Raw genomic sequence first — 27,978 nt, 5'->3', positions numbered from 1 at the left:
TTAGAGACCCCTCCATTCCCTAGCAATGCTTTAGTGGACCTTGACCCTTGGTCCTTTTAACTACCTTATTTCGTGCTAACCTACCTCAATGGTGACAGATCCAGTGACCTTGACCCTTGGTCATCTTTAACTACCTTATTTCGTGCTAGCCTACCTCACTGGTGACAGATCCAGTGACCTTGACCCTTGGTCATCTTTAACTACCTTATTTCGTGCTAGCCTACCTCACTAGTGACAGATCCGTTATCCTCCTCCGCATCATCCTCTTCCTGTTGGTTCTGATCTGTTTCTCCTGTGTAGTGCAACTTGGTACTCGTCAACACAAAAAAGTGAGGATGCCAGACCTGTCCATTCAAATAACAATTTTCAATCAAAGTACTGAAAGTACTGAAAACAAAAACTAATGTGTGAAATGTATTCTACATCGGAAGAATAAGTTATCATCATTCAAGAATTATATTCTTATCAGTATTCATCTTTGCTTGAAAACTTCTATGAATTTTCATGATAATATTTGTATTCAAGATCCATCAAACATGAAAGGCATTACTACTAGTTTAACCCTTTACCATATGTAAGCGCCTTTGGACGCCTTTACCCCTTGCCCCATGTAAGCGACTGTTTATAGCCATAAGTGTGGATATTTTGTTAGAAACTTGTTGTCAAAACTTCAATAAACCTTTAATGTACTTCATTTAAAGTTGATAGATTATTTTCGTGCATTTTTCAACGGCAAATAATGTACAAATATCCCACAACAAACACACTACTCGGAACGATAGAAAGTGAAAGTAGCGGTGAACGGGCGGTGAACCGGCATGGACAAAACAGAAATAACAGAGTTTTTCAGAGTAAATATATTAATGGAGCGATGATACAAATCTTTATTAGTTTGTTTACAAAGTTTCAAGTAGTTTGTGCATATTTTTTTTCCTAAAAGTTATAAAAAAATCGGCAATATTTTGAGTATTTCCGACAGAGAAAATCGCCCATTTTCTGACCTGTAAATGTTTTTTATTAATTTTTGAAGTCCTCATGTCGAATAATATTTGGAAATGATAGCATCACTGTGTAGTTTGATTCATTGTGAAGCAACTTTATTACCAAAACATTTCTCCAAAATAAACATGAAAGTAAATAAATCAAACTTTAAAGTGAACAGTCGGGCAAGGATGGCTAAAGTCGGTAAAAATGGTGTGAATGTATCCAGTATAATTTCTTATGAAATGGAAAAATAAAATCTCTCGCCAAAATCTGTCTGCGAATGAAGAAATTAATTTAAAGTATAGGAATCCTAATACGTCCTCCCGGCTGATTATGTCCGTGGTTACATTTACACGCAGCCTCGCTTTCAATGCTTTCAACTTTCCTTTACTTTAATGGTCAGAACTGGGAAACGAAAGCAGAACTTGGCCGTCGTATTGATATGTGAGAACTTTTGGAAGGCCAATGAACGCATTTAGACTGGTTTTCTTTGCCCGACTATTCACTTTAAAAACGTATTATAAATCCACACTGAAAACTTCAAAAAGTGCCATTGAGATGGTGCATACGCTTGACAGATGTCGCAACAATGTTCTTGTTGAACATTGTATACTTTCCTCATGGAAGCATGATGATGCAGTCTACTAGTTTCCATGTGGTAAAGGGTTAAGACTGAACGTGCATTATCGACAGGAGAGGAAATCAAATAAGGAAGGATGTCAGAAGTAAACAGCCATATCGTTTTTCTTTACTGTTGCTGTCAATCATCAGAATATGCCATGCATATTAGAAAACATGTCTATTTCTGATGAACAAAATCACATTAAAGATGCTCCACCGCCGACGGACCATAAACGATACACATTATTTGAACTATAATTAGTGTTTAATCGTATATATGTATGTCTAATTAACATGAAAAATAATACGAAATGATTTATTTTGCTTTTGGTGCATGCGCAATCAGTACTTCATTCCATATAGGATATAGTGCCACGAAATTTTTTCGGGATGGATAAAATGATTTTTGATATTTTTATCTTGAAGAGAAATGAAAAGCTCAAACTTTTAATTGGTGGTAATGGTGTCAAGTAAAAAACTTTTGTAACCGAAAAAAATACTAAATCGCCTGCTCCTGTATTTGATAGAGAAAAAATACCGTATGTCAGCGATGGAGCATCTTTAAACAATCCCTAGAAGACACACTGATTGGTTTAAATAATGCTGACACAAACTACAACAGAAATTCGTATTGGGACTACCAAGGTATAACAAAGACAGGGAATAATACCTATCAGGTAGACCTTACATTTTCTAATGGGTCCTCTAGGTACAATACTCCAGTTTTCTTTGCATTGTTCATGTCTCCCTCTCGTCCCGCTGTCAAAATAAAAAAAAGTCAAACATTAGAGAGTACGTAGAGACTATTTATCATACTGTAAATGTGGAGATTTTCGCGAGTGCTTATTTTCCATTTTGTAATAAAAGACATTTTGCCTTAGTGTTATTTTCGCGATATATATAACTTCAGTCTTTTGACAATTTGAAATTTTTGCGGCATAACAACCTTTGTGTAATAAGCGAAAATATCCCCCTCGCATAAATTTCCACTTTTTCAGTACCATATTTCATTGAAACTGACAAAATGTGGGTTATTTTTAGATGCAAGTCTGCAAATGCATGGGTTACATTAGCAGCAATATACCAACCATATAGGAACAAGTGTTTTATCATGAATGGCATGCCTCATATAATATCACATCTAAAATTTAATCAGCAATCAACTAGACAAATGTTAATTGGGCTACATGGAAACACAGACAATCTGACAGAGACTAGAGAAACTGCTTATTACTGAAGCTGTAACAGCACACATGCACATTGCAGCTAATATCAAATTAATGCTGATTTTTAAAGTCAATTAACAATTCACCTGATAAGTTACAGTATAAATACCATACCTACTGTGATAAATGTGTATTTCAATTGGTTAGATTGATTTCTTTAATTAAAAGAGTTAATCAGTTAATAGTCAAAATTGACAAGAATATAATCACACACCACTGATCTGAATATCAGTGTGTAATTTTTTTTCTATTACATTTATTATGATAAAACTACTACTAAGTTTGAACATATTCATTCACAAAAACAGTATCACACATTACAGGATAAAGTCCCATTATTGCACAGTAATACAAATGTAAGAGCTTGTGTAATACATTAGTGAAGGGTGTATAATTTAGAATGATTAGCTTTATAAGAACTAGCTAAAAACAAAGACATGACAGGCCTCATCACTCACAAATAGGCAACATTGTTCAAATCCTATGTCTTTTGGCCAATCACATTCAATATAAGGTCTATTGGACCTCTTGGTCACTGACTTCTTGAACAACGCTGTTATAATATATGATTACAAATCAGATCTCTGGACCTTTAGTAATGGAGAAAAAGTCATTAATGATTTTAAGCATAGAACAACTACCGCTGCAGAACACAGCATCACTAACTATAACTGTCAATCAGGCTAGATACAAAAATAAAGCGACAATCAAGATGTTATCTATCAGACTCATGTCAACAAGAAACTCATGGGCCTTAGCAATCGTCTGAGAAGTAGCTAATCTCACTCTTTCTAGCTATAATGGGAGGGGTGGGGGCAAGGGCTAGGGGTGAGGGATGGGGGGTGAGGGTTGGCGCTCAAGGATGGGGGTGAGACTGCTGGGTTTTCAATAAGGGCTATGTACATACAAGATAATGATAACTGTTTTTAACAATTGATTATTTCAACCCAAATATAAATATATATTTTTTCTCTTTTCAGGTAAAATGTGAGAAAGAACCGAAGATTTACAACTTAGGCGCTTTCATTTATTTTATTCTAATAGCAGTTTCTTTTTTAGGAAAAATGAGCCTTGTAGTTCTTTCATTTATTTTATTATGATAGCACAGACTCTTTTTTATGAAAAAATGAGGTTGTGGTCAATTTGGATAGCTTTTGGTCAGTTAATGCTATAATGAGGATATTATCAAATTAATCTGAATTAAACAGATTTTACAGATTTTCCAAGGACCCAAAGCCCAACACTTCTGAAATGAGCTTTAGATCCTTTACATAATGTAATCATATATTTCTGTGTTGAAAGGTGGTAAATTAAAGTTAACCAAAAGATGCATGAACTAATTTTTGAGAAATACCACAACTAAAGCATTCAGAACTCAAGATGACAATAGATTACATTCGTTTCTATTTGATCTCCTAAAAGATCAGTTTCTGATAGATAACAAAACTGTTCAAGGAAGAATGGAGGATTGATCAGAAAGACACTGACGGACAAAAGGCAATTTGATAAGTCATTTGATGATACAGCATATGGCTAGATAAAAATATCAATCTGAATATATATTCCTGGATTGGTTGATAAATGTTGGGATCACGGAAGAGAGATATGTATAATGAGTTTAGGGAAATGATGGTATTACTGGTAGAATGTGTAAGAAGTGTTTGGTATACAGATCTACTAGACAGTGAAGGTTCAAACAAATCTCACTCACTTGGCATAGCTGTAAGGAACCAAGAAACATTGCAAGACATGACAGCAGAGTATAAAATATCTCACTTATCACAAATCTGTGTTCTATATCATTAAACAATATCAAAGTACTGGGAGTATTATTGACTGCCGAGCTTTAAAAAATATCAAAGTATTGGGAGTACTACTGACTGTTAAGCTTAAAAATATCAAAGTACTGGGAGTACTACTGACTGTGGAACTTTAAAAATATCAAAGTACTGGGAGTACTACTGGCTGTGAAACTTTAAAAACATCAAAGTACTGGGAGTACTTATGACTGTTGAGCTTTAAAAATATCAGATTACGAAGTAAACTATAAACCTGCTAAAACCTTTGAATTAAATACTCTGATAACTCCATTGGTCCACCAACTTAAAATGACCAAGTTCATGTATAAATTAGAGCTTCAGACATAGATACACCATTTTAAGTCATACATTTCTCTATGATTATCTCCTCTTTCCTTTAAAAGAGATTGACACATATTGAAACATTAAAAGCCAATACACAAATAAAGCTTTGATCATGCATTTGTGTTAGTATAATAATCATGCAAAACTCTTCACAATAAATATCCTGTTTCTATACTGTCTACAGAGCAAACTGAATTCAGTCTATGCATTTAATTTGGATCTAAAGGCCAACATAACAATTATGATAAAAAGATACGTAATTGGAATCAAATTGATAACATTTCATTATTTCAAACAAAATCAAACTTTCAAATTTGAAATATTTTTGTTTTAGAAGAATACTGTCAAAGTTAAAATGATGTGGCAGATTTGCAATGTACAGTGAGATAAACACATTAAAATTGCTTTGATGCAAAAGAACTCATTGTTCTTACTAGTTGAAAAAAAAGATATGGTAATGAGGACCATCATCTTGCACCAGAACTTATGCCTCACCATGACACTGACTTAAATGCGTCTTTGACCAGTAACTGAAAATCTATTTACAAATGAACTTGTATACATATGTATATAATATTCTATAATAAATCTTACTTTCATCCACTCTATCCACCACACATTCTGCTGCACCACCATCTTTAGGAAGGTCCAACTTTTTATGCTGAAATGGAAATATACAATTGATTATTTTCTTTTATGAAAGACATTTCTTGCAGACCTTTATCACATCAAGTTATAGCTCCAAAACTAAGTCTGATTCTTATAAATACTCAAATTTACACCTTAAATATTATTAATTCATAAATTTACATATTTAAGTACAATTGTAATTTGACTTAAACCTTTTCAAGTTATACTAGACATTGTTAGCTTATATTCTGTATTTGAATAAGTAAACTCTTACTCTGATCTTGTCATTATCTGAGCTCATATTTTGACATCTGACCTTGACTTTGCAACCTTACATTCTGACCTTGACCGCATAAACACTTCAATTTTTGACCTTGGTCTTATAAATTTGTACTCTAGACCCTCTGAACTTGGATTTTGATCTTGAAACTTCCTACATTAGGTCCCATCTTCTTTGTTATTTACCTTGAGGATGACTTTCCGTTTGAGTTTCTCCGGTGAAGGCAGCTGATGAGGATCTCCGTCCACTGGCTCTACCAGCAGATCGGCTACAACAGAGATATTCTATCACTGACTACCCAAATACTGCCAGGATGTTTTATTTTTGTAAATTTGGTGACAATCCATCAATCTATATATATTAGTAGAACTGTTAACTAACATTTTATCATGTGTAATTTACTTTCATGAATTTTTTTATGTAACCAAATGCACAAAAGTTTATCCCATAGTTATAATGATAGGCAATTCAAATTTCAAACCCACTGAAATTAATCTTCATAAACTTTTTTTGACATAAAAATAGTGAAATTTTGTAGCCACGAATGAAAGTTGGTTTACAGAATAGTTATTATCGTTAATGTCCTACCAACTCAATGTATGCTATACAATAAACACAAAATAGTTGAATATGAAATTAAATTATAGGATCACAAAACCCAATCAACATCTATTTTGACAAAATGTGAAGATGTAGAAGAAACTTTAAATTGGAAAGACTGATGAACAAAAGGAGTTAGACCGTATTTTTGCGCGTATAGTGCGCACCCATGTATAATGCACAGGTACGTTTTTGAGTTTCATTTTGGAAAAAAAGAATTACAAAAAAAAATCTCAGTTTTTTTTATCTTCGTTCAAAACATTTTGCATTGCCTCAAAACACTCTTGAAGAACAAAATCAAACGGTTCTTATTGTTTATCAGTGCTAAAACAACCTTCTGTTCATTAACATTAACTGGCGAGAGGAGTTTGACACGATGATTGACACTACGTTTACACAACGGCAGGCCTAGTTAGCTTGTGAATTGCCGGTGACACTATAATGAGGATCTCAACAACGATGTTTTTACAATAAAATAATTAACCATACCTTGGTTAATTCCAAGTGGTATCAATCAAGTCTATTGTGTATCTGTTCGGCATTTAGATTTAATCATTGTCAAAGATATTAGCTGGAAAGCCGACTGAGTAGGCTAATCAACCACAGGTGGCCTCCATATTTGATTACTAACTGCACACTTCCGTATACTCAATTTATTTCAATTAGTATTGAAATCAGGATGAAATCTTACAGAACCATTTCAAAAGATAGTAATAAGAGTAAATTTTACAGTCATACCATCATTTATAGTGCCGATTGGTCAGTGTTATTGTAAGGTTTTAGTTTCGTAATTAATTTGCTGGCTCTGCATGTGGCCATTATACTCACTTCTGTAAACATTTGCAAGATCAAAAGTTTTCAAATGCTGGAGATTTATGCTGCAATGCTGCATATTTATAAGGTAATCTGTCTAATGTGACAAATTAATTACACACTTATACATCGTTTCAAGCTCCAGACTATATTCCTTTAGCTATTTAGATGTGGAGATACCTTACTGAAGATTCACGATCATAACATGTGTCCGGTCATGAACACACCTGCTCTCAAAACGGACTTTCAAGGAATTCAAGATAAAAATTTCAAGAGATGTTTTCCTTTTATATTGAATATATGCATTGACCATTGACTTAAATATCCAAGTATTTAATCATAATCCTTTCACAACAACGTGTACAAAATGTCGGTGATCATGACCCAGGACCTGGCCATGCCTTGTACCTGCGTATAGTGCGCAACCCCAACTTTTCACTTTATAAATTATGAAAAAAAAAAGTGTGCACTATACGCGCAAAAATACGGTAATACTAATATTGGTGACTATCAATCTGGAGTTTGTAACAGTTTTATAAATAACCTTTTGATATGTATTAAACATCTCTAAAGAATACAAAAGATATTGTCAAATATGCTTTTATACTGAGAGTTCTTTTGACAGCTAAATGATTACCTCCAAATGTGTCTTTAAAAGCCATGGCCATATTTCTCTGCTGACCAAGACAACAATGGTTTTCTATGGACAGAATTAGCGGATATCTGTAAAGAAGAAATCAAGAACATCACTGAGGGAAATAAGGAGGAATTGCAACAGAGGGGTCTTATTACTGAATGCTGTTGCTTCATAACACATAGTTATATTTTCAGAACGAAATTACAAGTAAATATAATTATCAAATAGGGAGGGATCATTTTGCCGGATATGACCCCAGTTCTAAAAGACGTGATAAAATAGGGAGGGAATTAAATGCTTGCACAACATTATAACAAAACATTTTTATGACTAATTTGGATAAATTGAGCTGAACCCTAATGATGATGCTGGTGACATGTTTAAAATGTTGAACGACATGCTGGAAACATTTCCCTCAACATTCCTTTTAATTTGATTCAGCACAACCATATTATAACATCCACTCTGACCATTTTGAAGGTCACACTAACACTTTGGGTCAGATTACTAAACAGATCTTTATTATTCCTGGCAACAATACATACTCTGACGCCACCCAGGCATGATCTTTGATGGCTTTGAGAACGTCGAGGAATCGTATGCGTGTGGTGAGCGTGTGACCATGATATATACTGGGGTGACCGTCTGGACCGTCCCAGCAGTCCACTGGTGGAATAAGAAATACATTTATAAGATACAAAGGTTAATCTTGTACTTGTAAAGGAGTTAACAGAATTTTTTTTTACCATATTGGCTGGTATTCATAAAATATTTGCAGTTGTTTAAATCCATCAGTGGAACTCACTACAATTCAATGGGGTCCAAAAACCACTAAAACACTACTTTCATGACAATACTCAAATTTTACAAAAGGAACTGAATTTTTCATTTGCTTGAGCTTATGGATAGTTATATGCAACTACAAGACATTTTCTCTCATGATAAAGGTTATAGAGATTACTTACACTCTATACACCTACAGCCCATACGGAGACAGCGTACATAGGCCTCGACTGAAGAATCACTCGATATCTGGTCCCCTGTTAGGTATCTACAACACAAACCAGGGTATACTTCTACACCATGTACAGCAAGTCAAGACTTAGGTGTTATAAGATAATGTTTTGGTAATGAATGTTATGAAAGTACATGTTATGAGATGAAGCTTTACCAGGCTAATAATTTAGTCACGTACATGTTATGAGAGAAGACAATGTGAAGTAGTTAGATAAAGCTATGCCAGGCTAATGATTAAGTGATGTAAGTTTTGTGAGATGAGGCTATGCCAGGCTAATGATTAAGTGCAGGAAGTGTTGTGAGATGATGGCTATGATAGGCTAATGATTTAGTGATGTAAGTGTTGTGAGATTAGGCTATGCCAGGCTAAGGATGTAGTGATGTATGTGTTGAGAGATGATGGCTATGATAGGCTAATGATTAAGTGATGTAAGTTTTGTGAGATGAGGCTATGCCAGGCTAATGATTAAGTGCAGGAAGTGTTGTGAGATGATGGCTATGATAGGCTAATGATTTAGTGATGTAAGTGTTGTGAGATGAGGCTATGCCAGACTAATGTTTTAGTGACGTACGTGTTGTGAGATGAGGCTATGCCAGACTAATGTTTTAGTGACGCAAGTGTTGTGAGATGAGGCTATGCCAGACTAATGTTTTAGTGACGTACGTGTTGTGAGATGATGCTATGCCAGACTAATGTTTTAGTGACGTACGTGTTGTGAGATGATGCTATGCCAGGCTAATGCTTTAGTGATGTAAGTTTTGTGAGATGAGGCTATGCCAGGCTAATGTTTTAGTGACGTACGTGTTGTGAGATGAGGCTATCCAGTACAGGGATAATGGCTGAGTCATATCTTGGTTGATTTTATCATGCTTGTCATCCCAGATGGTGTTGTCTTTGGAAAATAAATAGTCCTCAAACTGTAGAGAGAAAAAAAAGTATTTAACATTAGTGAAGACTTGTGAAATTTAATTTCAGAGGGAGTTATTAGAAATGGGCCCAGTTTCATCATGAACATTCCTTAACTTTTAGGAATTCCTTAACTTAAAATTCTCTATAGGAAAGCATAACAGATTTTAAGGAAGGCTCCCTCACTAAAGATTTTTCATTAACTTCTGTAATGCTTTCCTATGGAGAACATTAAGTTACAGAATTCCTTGAAGTTAACGAATGTTCATGAAACTGGCCCTGCTAAAAACCAGATTTAAAGCATAAATGGTAAACCTTATCAGTTATTATTATTACATGCCTTGAGGTTTCTGATCACTAATTCATTCTAATAATTTTTTTTTTGTAATTAATTGATTTTTAAGACATAGGCAAAGCATATTCTTTAAAGCAAGTTTAGTTATCATTTTACCTGACTAGAACTATAAAGAATTTCCACACAATACAAATGGGTTTTTTATATGGTGGTTTAACATACTGATGAACAGTTTTATGTGAACTCTATCAAAATCAATGTTTTCTATAAAATAGCTGAAGAATATCACCTCCATGTCTGTGAAGTAAACATTATTTTTGTGACGGATTGGATCGGCAAGAAATTTCACCATCATCTCCTTCACAGCCACTAAGTTGTCAGCAAAGCTCTCCTGAAAGAATCAACAAAGATAAACATGTATTCTTTTACAGTTAATTGTACTTTTTCAAAGACACTCATCATCATCAATATCCTCACCATCATTATCACCATCACCACCTCCACCATCACAAAAGTGTATAATGATTTAATTTTTTGTGCTCAGAACAAAAATCAAATTATATTCTGAAATAATTTTTCCATCATTAAATTCTAATCACAAGTTTCAAAGATTATCGCTAGTGATTCACATCACAGTATTAAAAATTAATGGTTGTATTGTCACAGTCTTACCTTTTGTTCGTGTTTTAAAAACTGCTGAAATCGTTCTGGACTTACACATCTGTAAATGAATTGAAGCATCCAGATAAAACACACAGATACGCCTATTATAAAAGAATTCATCCAGAGTCATCAATTGTCATTTCACAATTATATATCATTTTTTCATCATCTTTATTTTTCAGTAAAATCTTCGAAGAGGGCTCTGTATCCATTAGAAACTCCTGTCAACCAAGAAGATGAACCAGAACAGACATGAACTCATAGCATTGGTTCTTAAAAATTTCTCCTTCTTGAGTTTTCTTTTTATTCACCTAAAGTTTATTTTTCAGTGTTATTTCTTTTTAAATACACACAACTTTACATTAAAGATGCTCAACCACTGACAAGTGTTTTTTTCTTCTCTATCAACAACAGGAGCCAATTTAGTATTTTTTTTCAGTTACAAAAGTTAGCTACTTTACACCATTACCGCCATTGAAAAGTTTGAGCTTCTAACTTAACTTCAAGATAAAAATATCAAAAATAGTTAATTGCATCCCGAAAAAATTCTGTGGCATTATTATAAAACATTTTCACTTACTGTAAGTCGCTAAATTAAACTGCCATGAAAAGATAGTGAGGCTTGAAAACGTAAAATCAATTTGCCTCAAAGAAAAGTTGTTTTTCAGTAAATCGTTTCAGTATATATCTTCATTTATTAATTTTCAGATTGTATTTATTATTACTCACCTCTGTGGACATTCTAAGTAATTTTCTACATAATTGGTTATAATCTGTGGAAGAAAGATAAACCAGATGTCATCAACGAGTGCTGATTAAATCACAAAATTTTCCATGGATATTGTTCATCATACAAACAAAAAAGTTAAATGTGTGTTGATATTTATGAAGGTTATACATGTATAATACCTATATAAACTCTCTGTTCTGAAAACAATTCATCTTTCTTGACCTTTTAGCCTTGTATGTTCATCTGATCAAAGGTTGTATTGTTAAATGATGTTAAATTTCGTTTTTTTTAATTTTTTTAAGGATTTTTTTTTTATTATTAAATAAAATCTGATGAAATGAAAAGTTTTATCAGGGTAAGAATAATATTGAAATTGCAGTTACTTACCACAGGTACAAACACTAGGCGGTGAAATAGCAGTTACTTATTACAGGTACAAACACTAGGCGGTGAAATAGCAGTTACTTACCACAGGTACAAACACTAGGCGGTGAAATAGCAGTTACTTACCACAGGTGCAAACACTAGGCGGTGAAATAGCAGTTACTTACCACAGGTACAAACACTAGGCAGTGAAATAGCAGTTACTTACCACAGGTACAAACACTAGGCGGTGAAATAGCAGTTACTTACCACAGGTACAAACACTAGGCGGTGAAATAGCAGTTACTTACCACAGGTACAAACACTATGCGGTGAAATAGCAGTTACTTACCACAGGTACAAATAATAGGCGGTGAAATAGCAGTTACTTACCACAGGTACAAACACTAGGCGGTGAAATAGCAGAGCGAACTGTTCAAACACCAACTCCTCTTTACCCCCCTCCTCAACGATTTCCTAAAATCAGAAAGTAAACACTGAGGAAGTCTAATACAATGGATCCATTCTGTCCCCAAGGCATTCTTTACCATGAATATCTTGTTTTAAAGGAATGCAATAAACCATTGTGTTACACTTATACATGTATGCAGATCTACGCAATGTGCATGTATGGCTGCCGATATCTCGAAAAATTAAAATGTGAAATTGTTCAGTTTTAATGCTGTAGAGTTTATTTTCTAATTTCAGTCGTTTTAATTCCCTGGGCTGCTAAGTGAAGTCTCAAATTGAAGTGATATTACTTTTAAATAATTAGAATACATGTAGATAGACTACATTTAGATGTATGAATACAGATCGTAATACTGTAAATGCCGACCAGGATACATTGCTCACGGCTTCGAAAATCCTAAAATACAAGGCGAGATAAAAGCTATTGTTTCCCTAGCAACCAGAGTTTCCCTGAGTTTATTAGTGGGACTCTTTGTGTTGCTATATATAGCTACTTGCCTGGAACCTTTCCCTGAGTTTATCAGTGGGAATCTTTGTGTTGCTATATATAGCTACTTGCCTGGAACCTTTCCCTGAGTTTATCAGTGGGAATCTTTGTGTTGCTATTTATAGCTACTTGCCTGAAACCTTTCCCTGAGTTTATTAGTAAGACTCTTTGTGTTACTATATATAGATACTTGCCTGAAACCTTTCCCTGAGTTTATTAGTGGGAATCTTTGTGTTGACACGCTGCATCCAGGCCTTCATAGCCTTCAGTGTTACTCTGCAACGTAATAACCCTTAGTTATTGTCATGTCAGTGTAAAAGTTAATCAGGAAATATTGTTATATTCTCAAAAAGACATTCCAAATAAGTCAGGAAAATTGTTCACTACTTGTTATATCGATATAAAAACCACAGGTTATTTACTTTTATATATTTTTGCAAGTATTCACCTCCATTTTGAAGAGTAAACAAGAAGAATCACTGAATAAAAGAGGATTTTTGTCCACACTGACAGCAGTACATTGATATGATTTCATGAATATGATCAACCTTGTCTGTTTCACATGAATACCCCAACCTCCGTAAGGAATTTGGTTAGAACAAAACAAGATTTGATGCGATAGTACTGCACTCTTGGTGACGTGAGCGAAAAAAATCATGATACGTAGTTCAGCTTATGTCATAACAACACAATACCAAGGGAAGTAACTCTGGACAAACTTGCAACTGTTGTACTTACACATCACTTCCAGCCTTGTCTATCAGGTAAAACTCCCGTCGCAGCCACCTACATATATAATGACAACGTTATATATACAAGATAATAAAACACCTGTCGCAGCCACCCACATACACAACAATATACATACAGAATATCATTATGATTGAGAATGAATTTGAGATAATGAAGGATAAATAATAATGCAAAATAACTGAATACATCTTTGGTAACCAAGTGTCAGAAACTAATCTTTGTGATGGCATACTGTAAACCATTAACTTCCTTTCACCTAAATTAAATTTCGTGATTTTCACAACAAAACAAGTTCACAAAGATTCAAATTCACGGATTTACGTTTAAAAAATTTCATAGAAAGCCCTATCAATATATATGATGTAGATGGTAATTTGAAGAGATAATCACACACGAAAAAAGGTTGGTTAACAGTATACAGAACCTAGGTTACTGAAGATGAGTGAAATAAAATACATATTTGGATGGAGAGACAACCTGCTTTAGCTGTAACACAGTTCTCATTAGTTGAGTGACCGTAACTAACACATTAATCTGTACACAACATTGCCCGGTCTACATGATTTGACGTTATCACTTTACCTTTCCAGCTGGTGCTGATACGGGGCGTTTTTGGCACTTTTTTCTAACCAATCCAATCCCGTCTTCCATCTTCGGAAGTCGTCTGGAGAGGAAGCTGTTAACAACAAGTGAAAAGCTCTATTTATCACCAAAAAAATCAAGATTCTGTTTATCAAATACCAACTGCGGATACTGTGTCACAAATAAAGATTCTGTATATTATAAAATTCAAAGCGAATATGAGAATATAAGTAATAGATCATTTTTTCAGTTCCTTTTGTAAGTAGAAACCATTGATTCTATATTCAAGCCAAGCCATCAAAATATTTCATAATTTCATTATGATCATTATGATAGTATCTCCAACGGTACATATCCTGACATACCAACAACAGACAGGGTTTTCAGCTTAAATTCATTCCCATATATGATTATAAAACAGAGGTTGCTGTCTGCCTTTCTTGCTTCGTCCGGCCATTTGTCAAAGTCCCGTGAACTCTTTCCTGCGCGCACTTCTTTCACCTCTCGCAAATTGACTGAAATGGAAACAAACATGTAGAAGATGGGTGAGTGAAATGGTCTATAAACATCTTTTTGGGAATACTGTATCTACATCAAAATGTATGAAAAAATATCTATATTACCACATTAAATATCAATCTCTCTTTGTGCTGCCACGTTTGGCCACATATATGATGAAAAGTTTCCTGTTTTAAAACGTCTCATGATTTTTAATGCCTTAGCTTTACAGAGATGTGGCTGACATTAAATGAGACAAACTCTTATGACATTGCAAAATGTTCAATTTCCAAATAAGGTCATCTAAACTTTAAAAGTACATTATGAAGCAATATAAATCAGGCCTGTTAATGATCAAAGTCATTTATTAATACTGGCTTATAATCAAGATCATTTATTAAAATTGGCTTTCAAAGTTATTAAATTTAATATTTATTCAAAAACAAAACACTATATAGCCCATGTATAAATTTGTCCTCAATGTCCTGTGTATAATGTAAGTAGCCAGTTAAATGAGCGAGGTTAACAGGACATATGGTATAAATTGATTTTCATACACATCTGTGTATAGCTAGTTCACAGGTTTCAGAATATGAATGCCCAAGGGAAGTAATCCATGACCACTAGTGAAACTTAATTACTGCCCCAACATTCACAGATACCTGTTATGTATAGCTGTGTGCTCTCAGTATCATTGTGGCCAATGTGGTAACATAACGGTATTCATGGCATTCTAACATCAGTGATTTTTATATATGTTTATTTCTGAGGCCTGTACTTTTTATTTAGGAAAATACTACATTTTTCTTTCCTTGAAATGCATACATTTAGCAGAGGTTTTTCTTTATTTGCATTTTTTTCACATGAAATTGGGAAAATACAGCAAAATTTCTGTAGGGGAAGGGTCCAAATTTCAACCCCAAATGCATACATCCCCAAATAAAAATCACTGAACATGTACCGGTCGTGTGATTTATTTATCCTATTAAGTATCTATTTTACTATCTATTATCTATTTAAGTATTAAGAATCTCCTAAGTATCTATTGTGTGGAAAAATACAAATACTGTGTCTGTAAACCAGGCCTATAAAACTGATATTTAGTTGGATATGGTAAAACAGTCTGGATCTACAAGTAGAGATATCCATGAGAGTATCATGTCCTGACAAGAATTCTATTGCAACATTGATATCTCCAGTTTGACCCTGTTCTGCATAAGAAACATCAATAATGAAACAGATAAGTTAATAGTACATGTATTGGAGAAAAATAATCATTCCCTCCGTTGAAATTGAGACAGGGTGGATTTCATCCATTGGTTATAGTAAGATTGTAAAACTACAATTGTCAAATACTCCGGGGGGTTCATGTTAGTCAACTTTTTTTTTTTTAAATTTACTCCTTAGGCAGAATTATATCTATCTAATCTCTAGGAGGTCAAATGATTTTATTTATCTATGTGCAAGATGTCACAAAAGATGGCATTTGATCCAGGTAAGCACAAATATCTAGGTCTCTCGACTTCTTATTTAAGCATGCAGGTATGTAAACAATCCAATATTTTATTAGTACTTGGCTTTATCTGAGAAGATAGCTGCTCAAGTACTTACACCAATAATCGGACATGGATATGTAGACTTTATTTACGACTTACAGCACCTAGCTTGCACAACCATTTATCATATATATGGCTGTGAGAGCTAGACTAAGTACTCTAAGGTACAGCTTCATGTCTAGACCGATACACAACACTACATACATAAAACTTCAACAATATAGTGGTGGACATTGATATCATAGTTAAACTTCATAAGTACTGATCTTTATTTGACTAGAAATGTCCTTGATAGCACTATAATTTTGTAAACTTATGTATACACAGGGACTTGCTTTTTGAATTAAAAGTCAGATATTTCCCCCCTTTTATAAATTGCAGGGGTAAAAATCTTGAATCTTGATTTACACTGTATATAAAATTAATTCTCCAATTTCACCCAATTAAGGATGATATGCCCTTTATGCACTTCTAGCTATATAAAGGTCTTCATCAGGTGGTGATCAAGTGTACTGAAGCTTCCCTGAAGCAGCTAAAGTGTACCAGTAACATATATAAGCATCAATGGATTTTTGTATGTTGTACCAGGGACTGTGTATGATTGGCCATAGGATCACAGGATGTACATGTATGTACACATATTACAGTATTAGTATACGTATCATATCGTACCAGCTATCTAGATTTCTGTCATATCTGTTACAAACCAGCTGTAATTAAAAGTTAAAAAATTTCCAAAGCAACTTATAATTAGAGCTTCCTTAATAGTGTAATCGTGATCAGTATACACACATCTAAATGACATATCAATATTAACATTGATGATCGATGCATACACCTCTCTTATTTCACTCAAGATTCATCATAAATATATCCTTAGAAGTACTTCTAGTCATTTCCTTTCTATCAATATATGTATGTACCAGATATATTTGCCCACATATCAAGCTCAACCTGTCCTTATTACCCATCCTCCTTTTTCTCCTCAATTCTTTAAACTTTGAGAAACAATATTGCAAATGTAGAAATTTACGCAAGAGGGAAATTTTCGCTAAATACAGAATCATAACGGCAGCTTAGTTAAACATTCTGATAATTTTATGTCTTTATCAAGCACTTAAATATTACAGGTACAAACAAATTTTAACTTTAAAGTAACAATTTATCCATTTGGCGTGCATGTGTTTCGATTTATAAAACAATTGTTTTTGTAATGTAGACTTTATCTTGGTCAACAGACGATGCTTTCAAGTTGATATCCAAACATGAATACAGTGATAACAGTTCGTAGGAAAATACTTTGCATTGGCAAACAAACAATTGATGTGCGGATAATACCTTGATTCGTAAACAAAAGACGGGTAATTATACCTTCCCCATGAAATGTAAATCTTTTAATAAGAAAACAAAACACTGACAACCTGTCCTACGTCCAGTTGTTCATGGGTCGCTGCACGCCAGGTATGTATAAAAGCTAATGATTAGGTGTCATTTATTAGAATAAACGGATAAAGTAGCCAGAATTAGAATAAACGGATAAAGTAGCCAGAACTGTATGATATAAAGATATGTTTTCATTTTAAAATCATACACTGTCAGTCGAGTTCAATCTGGAATCAAGCTTAAGGGAGGCAACGTAACTAACAGATTTTTATAGGTTAAGTGAATATCATTACATTGCGAAAATAAGCCCCACGCGTATTGTTTACAGAAGGAAATCGTGAAATTAACCACCGGTGGAAATTTCCACATTTACAGTATATCATGTACTTCTTGCTGACAATATACATTGCATTCATGTACCTTGTAATAAACCTTGACTTCGATCAATAACAAATAGTTGTGTATATGTGAAACACAATAATCATTACTGGTTGAACATGCCTGTTTAATTTGTTTATACAAAACCACTATTTCCAGCCTTTTAAGGTTGTGCATGGTTATACAATTTTAATAACGAATTTAAATGAGTATTCTCTGTTGGGGCCATGGTGGCCGAGTGGTTAAGATGTCTCGACATATTAACACAAACCCTCCATCTCTGCGTCACGAGTTTGAATCTCGAGTGGGGCAGTTGTCATGCAGGTACTGACCGATGGTCGATGGTTTTTCTCAGGGTACTCCGGCTTTCCTCCACCAATAAACCTGGCACTCCCTTAAATGTCCCTGGCTGTTCAATTCAATTCAAAATATTTATTGTATTTATTGTCTATAAATTATACACAATGAGATTGGCTGTTCATAGGACGTTAAACTAATAAAACCTAAGTATCCTCTAAATACAGTATAATTTCTCTAACTCAACCTCGCATTCCTCTAATACCCTCACTATACCTCAAACTGATCACATGGTCTCAACCATGCCCAAATATATTTCATATAACAAATCCTTACATATAGCTCAAACCGCTATTTGTCGAATAACTCTTATTCCTGGAACAGATATATGTATCCCTTTTTTATCAAATACTTAGTAAATATTCAAATACCTATTCATTTAAGAGGTCTATAATCCTTGAGATTGTTTATCTTTTAAGTGTATTTTATTATATACAATGTCAGTGTCATAACATTTGGTTTGATTATATAATCAGTTTAATGTCCTATTTAACACTCAGAACCAAGGTCATTCAAGAATGGGCCAGGTTTCTTTGAACAATTACTTGTTTTTGTTCTAGTTTCACGTTCTGTTAACAGCAAGGACCATTTAAGATGTGCCAGATTGATGGCGGAGGAAAACTGGAGTATCTAGAGAAAAACCATCCACAGCAATCTGTACCAGGCAACTGCACCTCACATGGGATTTGAACTCGTGACCCAGAGTTAGAGAGCTTGTGGTAATATGTCGAGACATTGATATATCTTACACCCTAGCTCTGAAGCCCCTTTATATGAATCCTGTCGAGACATCGATATATCTTACACCCTAGCTCTGAAGCCCCTTTATATGAATCCTGTCGAGACATTGATATATCTTACACCCTAGCTCTGAAGCCCCTTTATATGAATCCTGTCGAGACATTGATATATCTTACACCCTAGCTCTGAAGCCCCTTTATATGAATCCTGTCGAGACATTGATATATCTTACACCCTAGCTCTGAAGCCCCTTTATATGAATCCTGTCGAGACATTGATATATCTTACACCCTAGCTCTGAAGCCCCTTTATATGAATCCTGTCGAGACATCGATATATCTTACACCCTAGCTCTGAAGCCCCTTTATATGAATCCTGTCGAGACATCGATATATCTTACACCCTAGCTCTGAAGCCCCTTTATATGAATCCTGTCGAGACATCGATATATCTTACACCCTAGCTCTGAAGCCCCTTTATATGAATCCTGTCGAGACATCGATATATCTTACACCCTAGCTCTGAAGCCCCTTTATATGAATCCTGTCGAGACATCGATATATCTTACACCCTAGCTCTGAAGCCCCTTTATATGAATCCTGTCGAGACATCGATATATCTTACACCCTAGCTCTGAAGCCCCTTTATATGAATCCTGTCGAGACATCGACATATCTTACACCCTAGCTCTGAAGCCCCTTTATATGAATCCTGTCGAGACATCGATATATCTTACACCCTAGCTCTGAAGCCCCTTTATATGAATCCTGTCGAGACATTGATATATATCTTACACCCTAGCTCTGAAGCCCCTTTATATGAATCCTGTCGAGACATTGATATATCTTACACCCTAGCTCTGAAGCCCCTTTATATGAATCCTGTCGAGACATCGATATATCTTACACCCTAGCTCTGAAGCCCCTTTATATGAATCCTGTCGAGACATTGATATATCTTACACCCTAGCTCTGAAGCCCCTTTATATGAATCCTGTCGAGACATCGATATATCTTACACCCTAGCTCTGAAGCCCCTTTATATGAATCCTGTCGAGACATTGATATATCTTACACCCTAGCTCTGAAGCCCCTTTATATGAATCCTGTCAAGACATCGATATATCTTACACCCTAGCTCTGAAGCCCCTTTATATGAATCCTGTCGAGACATCGATATATCTTACACCCTAGCTCTGAAGCCCCTTTATATGAATCCTGTCGAGACATCGATATATCTTACACCCTAGCTCTGAAGCCCCTTTATATGAATCCTGTCGAGACATTGATATATCTTACACCCTAGCTCTGAAGCCCCTTTATATGAATCCTGTCGAGACATTGATATATCTTACACCCTAGCTCTGAAGCCCCTTTATATGAATCCTGTCGAGACATCGATATATCTTACACCCTAGCTCTGAAGCCCCTTTATATGAATCCTGTCTAGACATTAATAGATCTTACACCCTAGCTCTGAAGCCCCTTTATATGAATCCTGTCGAGACATTGATATATCTTACACCCTAGCTCTGAAGCCCCTTTATATGAATCCTGTCGAGACATCGATATATCTTACACCCTAGCTCTGAAGCCCCTTTATATGAATCCTGTCGAGACATCGATATATCTTACACCCTAGCTCTGAAGCCCCTTTATATGAATCCTGTCGAGACATCGATATATCTTACACCCTAGCTCTGAAGCCCCTTTATATGAATCCTGTCGAGACATTGATATATCTTACACCCTAGCTCTGAAGCCCCTTTATATGAATCCTGTCGAGACATTGATATATCTTACACCCTAGCTCTGAAGCCCCTTTATATGAATCCTGTCGAGACATTGATATATCTTACACCCTAGCTCTGAAGCCCCTTTATATGAATCCTGTCGAGACATTGATATATCTTACACCCTAGCTCTGAAGCCCCTTTATATGAATCCTGTCGAGACATTGATATATCTTACACCCTAGCTCTGAAGCCCTTTATATGAATCCTGTCGAGACATCGATATATCTTACACCCTAGCTCTGAAGCCCCTTTATATGAATCCTGTCGATGACTCGATATTCTTACACCCAGCTCTGAAGCCCCTTTATATGAATCCAATCTAACTTTAAAAGACTACAGTACTATCATTTCATACATGGAATAAATCTTACGAAGAAGAATTTGTCCTCTATATATATATGTATAAACAGAGTTAGCAAAATGGAATAAGTGAGGCAAATAATTAAAATTTTATTTAACTTCCTATTTATTACAAACAAAGTGCTCTTGTACCTAGTATACAGTTATTAATAACGCTACAAGTTTAGAAAATCATGTGGTATATATATGTAATGTGCATGACTAAAATCAATAAATTATTATAATTAATCTAATTATGTATAATATGTAAATTGGTTTGATAATAGAGAAAAATGTTAATGATTGTCAGCATGTATATAATAATAATCTGAGAAATTTTCTGAATACAGGTTCATTATTTTTTTGGAAGGAATTTTAAGATTAATTTACCTCTATTTTCCCTATTGGCGCCCCACTTTTTCTGTTCCAGGGGGTCAGAGACAAAATTTATACAAACTCTGTTCCCATTCCCCTAAGGATGTTTCTGACTAAATTTGGTTACAATCCAAGCAGAACTCAATGACTAGTAGAGTATAGCGATTTAAAAGATTTGCCTCAATTTCCCCTATTGGGCCCTGCCCCGCCCCTCCTGCCCCCGGGGGGGGGGTCATAGCCAAAATTTATACAAACTCTGTTTCCCTTCCCCCAAGTATGTTTCTGGCCAAATCTGGTTACAATCCATGCAGAACTCTAGGACAAGTAGCGATTTATAGGATTTACCTCTATTTCCCCTATTGGGCTCCGCCCCTCCTGCCCCAGGGGTCAGAGCCAAAATTTATACAAGTTCTGTTCCCCTTCCCCTAAGGATGTTTCTGGCTAATTGGTTTCAATCCATGCAGAAAACTCTAGGACAAGTAGCGATTTATAGGAAAATTTGACCTCTATTTCCCTATTGGACCCCGCCCATGACATGCCCCGGAGAGGGGGGGGCCAGAGGGCCTGTATCGCTCACCTGTTTGTAATGTCAAATTCATGTTCCCTGAATCAGGTTTCTTTGTTTCTTTTTGTGAGCCAAATTTGGTTACAATCCATGCAGAACTCTAGGACAAGTAGTGATTTATAGGATTTACCTCTATTTCCCCTATTGGACCCCGCCCCTCCTGCCCCCGGGAGGGGGGGGGGGTGGTCAGAGCCAAAATTTATACAAGTTCTGTTCCCCTTCCCCCAAGGATGTTTGTGGCCTTATTTGATTACAATCCATGCAGAACTCTAGGACAAGTAGCGATTTATAGGATTTACCTCTATTTCCCCTATTGGGCTCAGCCCCTCGAGCTCCTTTCCCAGGGGGGCAGAGCCAAAATCTATACAACTTCTGTTCCATTTCCCTCAAGGATGTTTGTGGCCAAATTTGGTTACAATCCATGCAGAACTCTAGGACAAGTAGCGATTTATAGGATTTACCTCTATTTCCCCTATTGGGCTCTGCCCCTCTTGCCCCCGGGGGGGTCAGAGCCAAAATTTATACATGTTCTGTTCCTCTTCCCCCAAGGATTTCATTACTATATAATATATATACAATATGGTGGCACTATATATACATGTATACTGTACAGTTACTCCAATCTTATATCAATATCATTATATACTGTACAGTTACTCCAATCTTATATCATTATATACTGTACAGTTACTCAAATCTTAGATCAGTATATATATACTGTACAGTTACTCCAATCTTATATCAGTATATATACTGTACAGTTACTCCAATCTTAGATCAGTATATATATACTGTACAGTTACTCCAATCTTATATCAGTATATATACTGTACAGTTACTCCAATCTTAGATCAGTATATATACTGTACAGTTACTCCAATCTTAGATCAGTATATATACTGTACAGTTACTCCAATCTTAGATCAGTATATATATACTGTACAGTTACTCCAATCTTAGATCAGTATATATACTGTACAGTTACTCCAATCTTAGATCAGTATATATACTGTACAGTTACTCCAATCTTAGATCAGTATATATACTGTACAGTTACTCCAATCTTAGATCAGTATATATACTGTACAGTTACTCCAATCTTAGATCAGTATATATACTGTACAGTTACTCCAATCTTAGATCAGTATATATACTGTACAGTTACTCCAATCTTAGATCAGTATATATACTGTACAGTTACTCCAATCTTATATCAGTATATATACTGTACAGTTACTCCAATCTTAGATCAGTATATATACTGTACAGTTACTCCAATCTTATATCATTATACACTGTACAGTTACTCCAATCTTATATCAGTATATGTACACAATATCTATAGTTACTCCAATCTTATATCATTATATACTGTACAGTTACTCCAATCTTATATCATTATATACTGTACAGTTACTCCAATCTTATATCATTATACACTGTACAGTTACTCCAATCTTAGATCATTATATACTGTCATACAGTTACTCCAATCTTATATCATTATATACTGTACAGTTACTCCAATCTTATATCATTATATATACTGTACAGTTACTCCAATCTTATATCATTATATACACTGTACAGTTACTCCAATCTTATATCATTATATACTGTACAGTTACTCCAATCTTATATCATTATACATGTACAGTTACTCCAATCTTATATCATTATACACTGTACAGTTACTCCAATCTTATATCATTATACACTGTACAGTTACTCCAATCTTAATACAGTTACTCCAATCTTAATCTTATATACACTGTTAAATACCTGTACAGTTACTCCAATCTTATATCATTATACACTGTACAGTTACTCCAATCTTATATCATTATACACTGTACAGTTACTCCAATCTTCTAGATCTCCTGTACAGTTAATCCATCTTATATCATTATAACTGTACTTACTCCAATCTTATATCATTATACACTGTACAGTTACTCCAATCTTATATCAGTATATGTACACAATATCTATAAGTGCAGGTGTAATATATGGGGTACCTTAAATTGATCATTATCTGACATGAAAATACATGTTTAAAACTGCCGAATCATGGCCTGTATTGGCCAGCTAGCATACAGCTTCCTGGTTCCATGCTAAGCTTATTTTTTATCACGTTCATGTATTTACTAAAGGCCTTGGTAGTCACCTAAGTAAATCAATGTACCAATCTATTTCTTACATTACTTACTGGTCTACATAACAAATACATTCAACATATACAATAAATTGTCAGGTTTTTTCCTCAAGTTTTGACTTTGTGGGTCTCTGAGACTACAAGGATTGATATTGGAATCCATCGCTTCAGTTCGGACTCCAAAATTGAATTACACAGCAATATTTTTTTTATACTCAGATCTATCTTTGTGACTTATTTGATTTCATTTTGAAACGCATGTTAAATTTTTTAAACTGTTTCTTTTACTACATTTGATTCGCATGTAACTTTTTTATTTTAATTACTGTTCCCAATCATTCAAATTAATTTTAGAACTTGTCTAAATTTTAGTTGGTTAGATATAATCACAAAAATTCAGAGCTCTTTAATTATATAATCATAACATTTGGTTTTAGGTTTTATTAGTTTAACATCCTATTAATAGCCAGGGTCATGTAAGGACATGCCAGGTTTGGTGGTGGAGGAAAGCCGGAGTACCCAGAGAAAAACCACCAACCAGTACCTGTATATGACAAAACAAAGATACACATGATAAACTAGCTATATAGATGATGCATCATAACTGTATTAACTGCACAGTTGTTAATTACATCCTCTAGAGTTTCATTTACAAATTGTTATATTATTTGGAGATAAAAATTCAGTGAGGCGAATTCTGTTTCTTAACCACTAAAAAAAATATGACATAAATGCATTATTCTACATTCCCTGTGAAACAAATAACAAGAAATATTGACAAATTTCACGACATTGTTAAGTATTTTGATTGATATTGTTGAAATTAATCAATACGATTAAGCAGGTACAACATCATCATGTATACCTAATGCAATACATATCCACTGAGAAGTTGATGAAATTATTTTTAGACAAGAACATGCATTTAAAAAGGTAAACACACTACTGTAAGAGCGATTTGAGTATTTCTAGACAAAAAATTCTTTACTACACTGGCAAGAGCCAGGGTTCGGCATAAAGACATCCAACCACTATATATGTGAATGGCAGACAATAGCTGAGGCATTTCACATACATTTCACTACATACAGACTACAGTAGGCTTTTCTGGCATATTACAGTAAAACTAACTACCGGTAATCCAAGGATTTATAAGTGAGAAGGATTCGTCATTGTCTCTTTTCACTACTAAACACCACACGAGACGCCTATGAACTGGAAATAAAAACCATTTTTCTCAATAAATACTTATCTTATCGAGTTAAACGAAACACCAATGTAAGGTTTATCAAATTTCACAACGTTTATTGCTTGCTTTAAGGACGGATGATTGAGAAGATATGTCTTAAATTTTCGTTACAAAAATATGACAGCTCATGAAATGACAGCAAGATTCAGAAAGTAAGACGGTAACCCTTGCATCCACAAGCTACATCAAGGACTGCGCCAGCGGATATCAAAGGAAAATCAGTCCTCGCCTAACGTCACAGTCAGTGCACAAACACAAAAGCTCCTGCTTTATACTTCCCCAAAGCTCAGTGTGACTTATCCTTCTCATATATACGTCCTTGCGGTAATCTAATTTCCATTAGAACTTGTTTATTTCCAAACTATGTGCAAATCTTAATGTACTATTAGACTGAATTGTCCCTTTAAATTGATCCAATTGCATTGGATCATTTATATGCTGATTATCTATTTACTGGTATATGTATTATCAATCTATTAGAATAACATGTTATATTTGTAACATTGGTCAATGCGGCAGTCGCAATATATACCACTCGGCCAGAGAGAGACTCTCTTTTTTAATTGGTTGAGCATCAGACTAGTAATAAAGTGGCCCCGAGTTCAATCCCTGGCAGAGGCAGTGATAAAATTTATTATAAATCCGGCACCCTATTATATTAAATATAAACTGTATTCATATTGCATCGATTGCGTACAACTTTTCAAATATACAAATCACTTTCAATGGCCCGGATGACAGTGCGCAATGCAAGAGTCAGAGGAAACCGGAGTGCCTGGAGAAAACCCACGTGATCGGGTAGGTGACCTCTGACCTTTTCACATCTGTGCTGAGGATCGAATCCCTGCCACTAAGAGAAAGGCGTGTTACTTAACAACTACACCACTCGATCTCCATGTTACATTTGTGCCCATGTAGGGACTAAGGAATGATACTCAACAGTACCTGTTAAAAATTATTGTGACCCTGAAAATTTGAGAACAAGTTCATTTCTGGAGAGAAGTATGTAACTCTGGTCAAGACCAGCTGTAAATCGCGGCAATATAACGCTCAATCGGTTGAGTGTCAGACCAGACTGATCCCACTAGTCGGGGTCTCGAGTTCAATCCCTGGCTGTGTAATATTACACAAAATTTACATTACGTAATTTTACATTGAAAACTTGTTTACTTCATAAATTATATCCAACCTTTCTAATTCTGTTTTGCTACAAGAGTATGTGGAAAAAGTTTATTTTAAATTTATTTTCAACTAATAATTTTTAATATGCTAATTCGCTAAATAAGGAAGTTTTATCTTGTGAACTTGAATATGAACAATTGAACAGCACTCAGCCAAAGTACAAAAAAAATGAATATTGTGCAGAATCAAAAGTCATCGTTTCACAATGTCTATTTTTTTCATACTTTGTATAGTTTTAGTTCTGATCTGGGTCATTTTAAATGGCTTTCTACGTTGGAAAAATAACTCAACGATACAATCACCCCCACCATTGCGCGGAGAACCCCCGTCCCTGCCACTGTGCCCTGATTTTACATCTGTATGTCCCCGTCCCGTCACCCCATCCCCAGCATCAGGCCCAGCGTGTCGGAATACTCTTAGATACCTGTGCCTTCTGGTCTGCTTCCCTGAGCCTTTATCCATAACAGCTGTCTCGTTTCTAACTTCACTTTAAGAGTTCGTCTTTCTGGTCCTTGTCTTCTTCTAGAAAAGAATATGGTCACAACCAGTCCTCGTTCTAGATTCCGAAGTGTGTCCACAATTTCAGAATTAGGACCATTCGCAACCGCCATGTTTGGGTTATTTTCTCATGGAATCACAGACTAGGTGGTCACGCCGTTTACATTATGACGATTTGAGTTAAAATTCCTGAATGACACTAGACTGGGTGAAAAGGACACATAATCTCACTTTAAACCATGTTCAATAGTGATCGGTCAACCATTCCAGCACATTTTCACTTTGTTTTCTTCCGGGAATGAGTCCAAATGGTATCAGGTGCGTGAAGGGAGCTAACTACAAGCACCTGTTTCTCAAGGGAGGTAACTCGTTTTTCACACTGCGTTGTAATATATATAAATAAGCATCACAAGGAGAATAGTGTATATGAACATAATGTAAACGGTTCATTTCGTTTATGAAATAATAACGGAAATTTTTATTTTGAATTGTTTTCAAATGAGGATTGGTGAAAAAGATGTGACTTGAAATTCACAGATCTGTTAGAATTCACTCGAAATAATTCATTTTACTTCTGTCTAACCTACATGTACAATGTACAAAAGACGAACATGTTATTCCACGTTTATATAAAAACCCAATACAATCTTGAATACAGTTTTCATATTTTTTTTATATTCGACACTTAATATATATATATTTTT

At 34.9% G+C, this 27,978-nt stretch overlaps 1 protein-coding gene across 5 annotated transcripts in view; it reads right to left on the bottom strand.

Moving 5' to 3' along the window:
* The window catches only part of LOC138315129 (1-phosphatidylinositol 4,5-bisphosphate phosphodiesterase gamma-1-like), a 52,664-nt gene extending 25,050 nt beyond the window's left edge, over positions 1-27,614 (bottom strand). For all 5 annotated transcript variants that reach the window (XM_069255897.1, XM_069255899.1, XM_069255894.1 and 2 more), the window contains exons 1-17: positions 27,201-27,614; positions 14,569-14,718; positions 14,204-14,297; positions 13,607-13,654; positions 13,063-13,144; positions 12,304-12,387; positions 11,547-11,590; positions 10,827-10,875; positions 10,444-10,545; positions 9,755-9,870; positions 8,901-8,986; positions 8,481-8,601; positions 7,936-8,021; positions 6,071-6,153; positions 5,570-5,636; positions 2,294-2,364; positions 225-344 (exon numbers count right to left, since the gene is read on the bottom strand). In XM_069255897.1, coding sequence (XP_069111998.1) covers positions 225-344; positions 2,294-2,364; positions 5,570-5,636; positions 6,071-6,153; positions 7,936-8,021; positions 8,481-8,601; positions 8,901-8,986; positions 9,755-9,870; positions 10,444-10,545; positions 10,827-10,875; positions 11,547-11,590; positions 12,304-12,387; positions 13,063-13,144; positions 13,607-13,654; positions 14,204-14,297; positions 14,569-14,718; positions 27,201-27,387 — 1,590 coding nt within the window. In that variant the 5' untranslated portion in view covers positions 27,388-27,614. The remainder of the gene's footprint in view (positions 1-224; positions 345-2,293; positions 2,365-5,569; positions 5,637-6,070; positions 6,154-7,935; positions 8,022-8,480; positions 8,602-8,900; positions 8,987-9,754; positions 9,871-10,443; positions 10,546-10,826; positions 10,876-11,546; positions 11,591-12,303; positions 12,388-13,062; positions 13,145-13,606; positions 13,655-14,203; positions 14,298-14,568; positions 14,719-27,200) is intronic.
* Positions 27,615-27,978: the final 364 nt, after the last annotated feature.

This window comes from Argopecten irradians, chromosome 2, assembly GCF_041381155.1.
Source record: "Argopecten irradians isolate NY chromosome 2, Ai_NY, whole genome shotgun sequence".
NCBI classification, from domain to species: Eukaryota; Metazoa; Mollusca; class Bivalvia; order Pectinida; family Pectinidae; genus Argopecten; species Argopecten irradians.
Note: the sequence above shows the minus strand (reverse complement) of the source record. Positions and strands in the feature narration are given on the sequence as shown.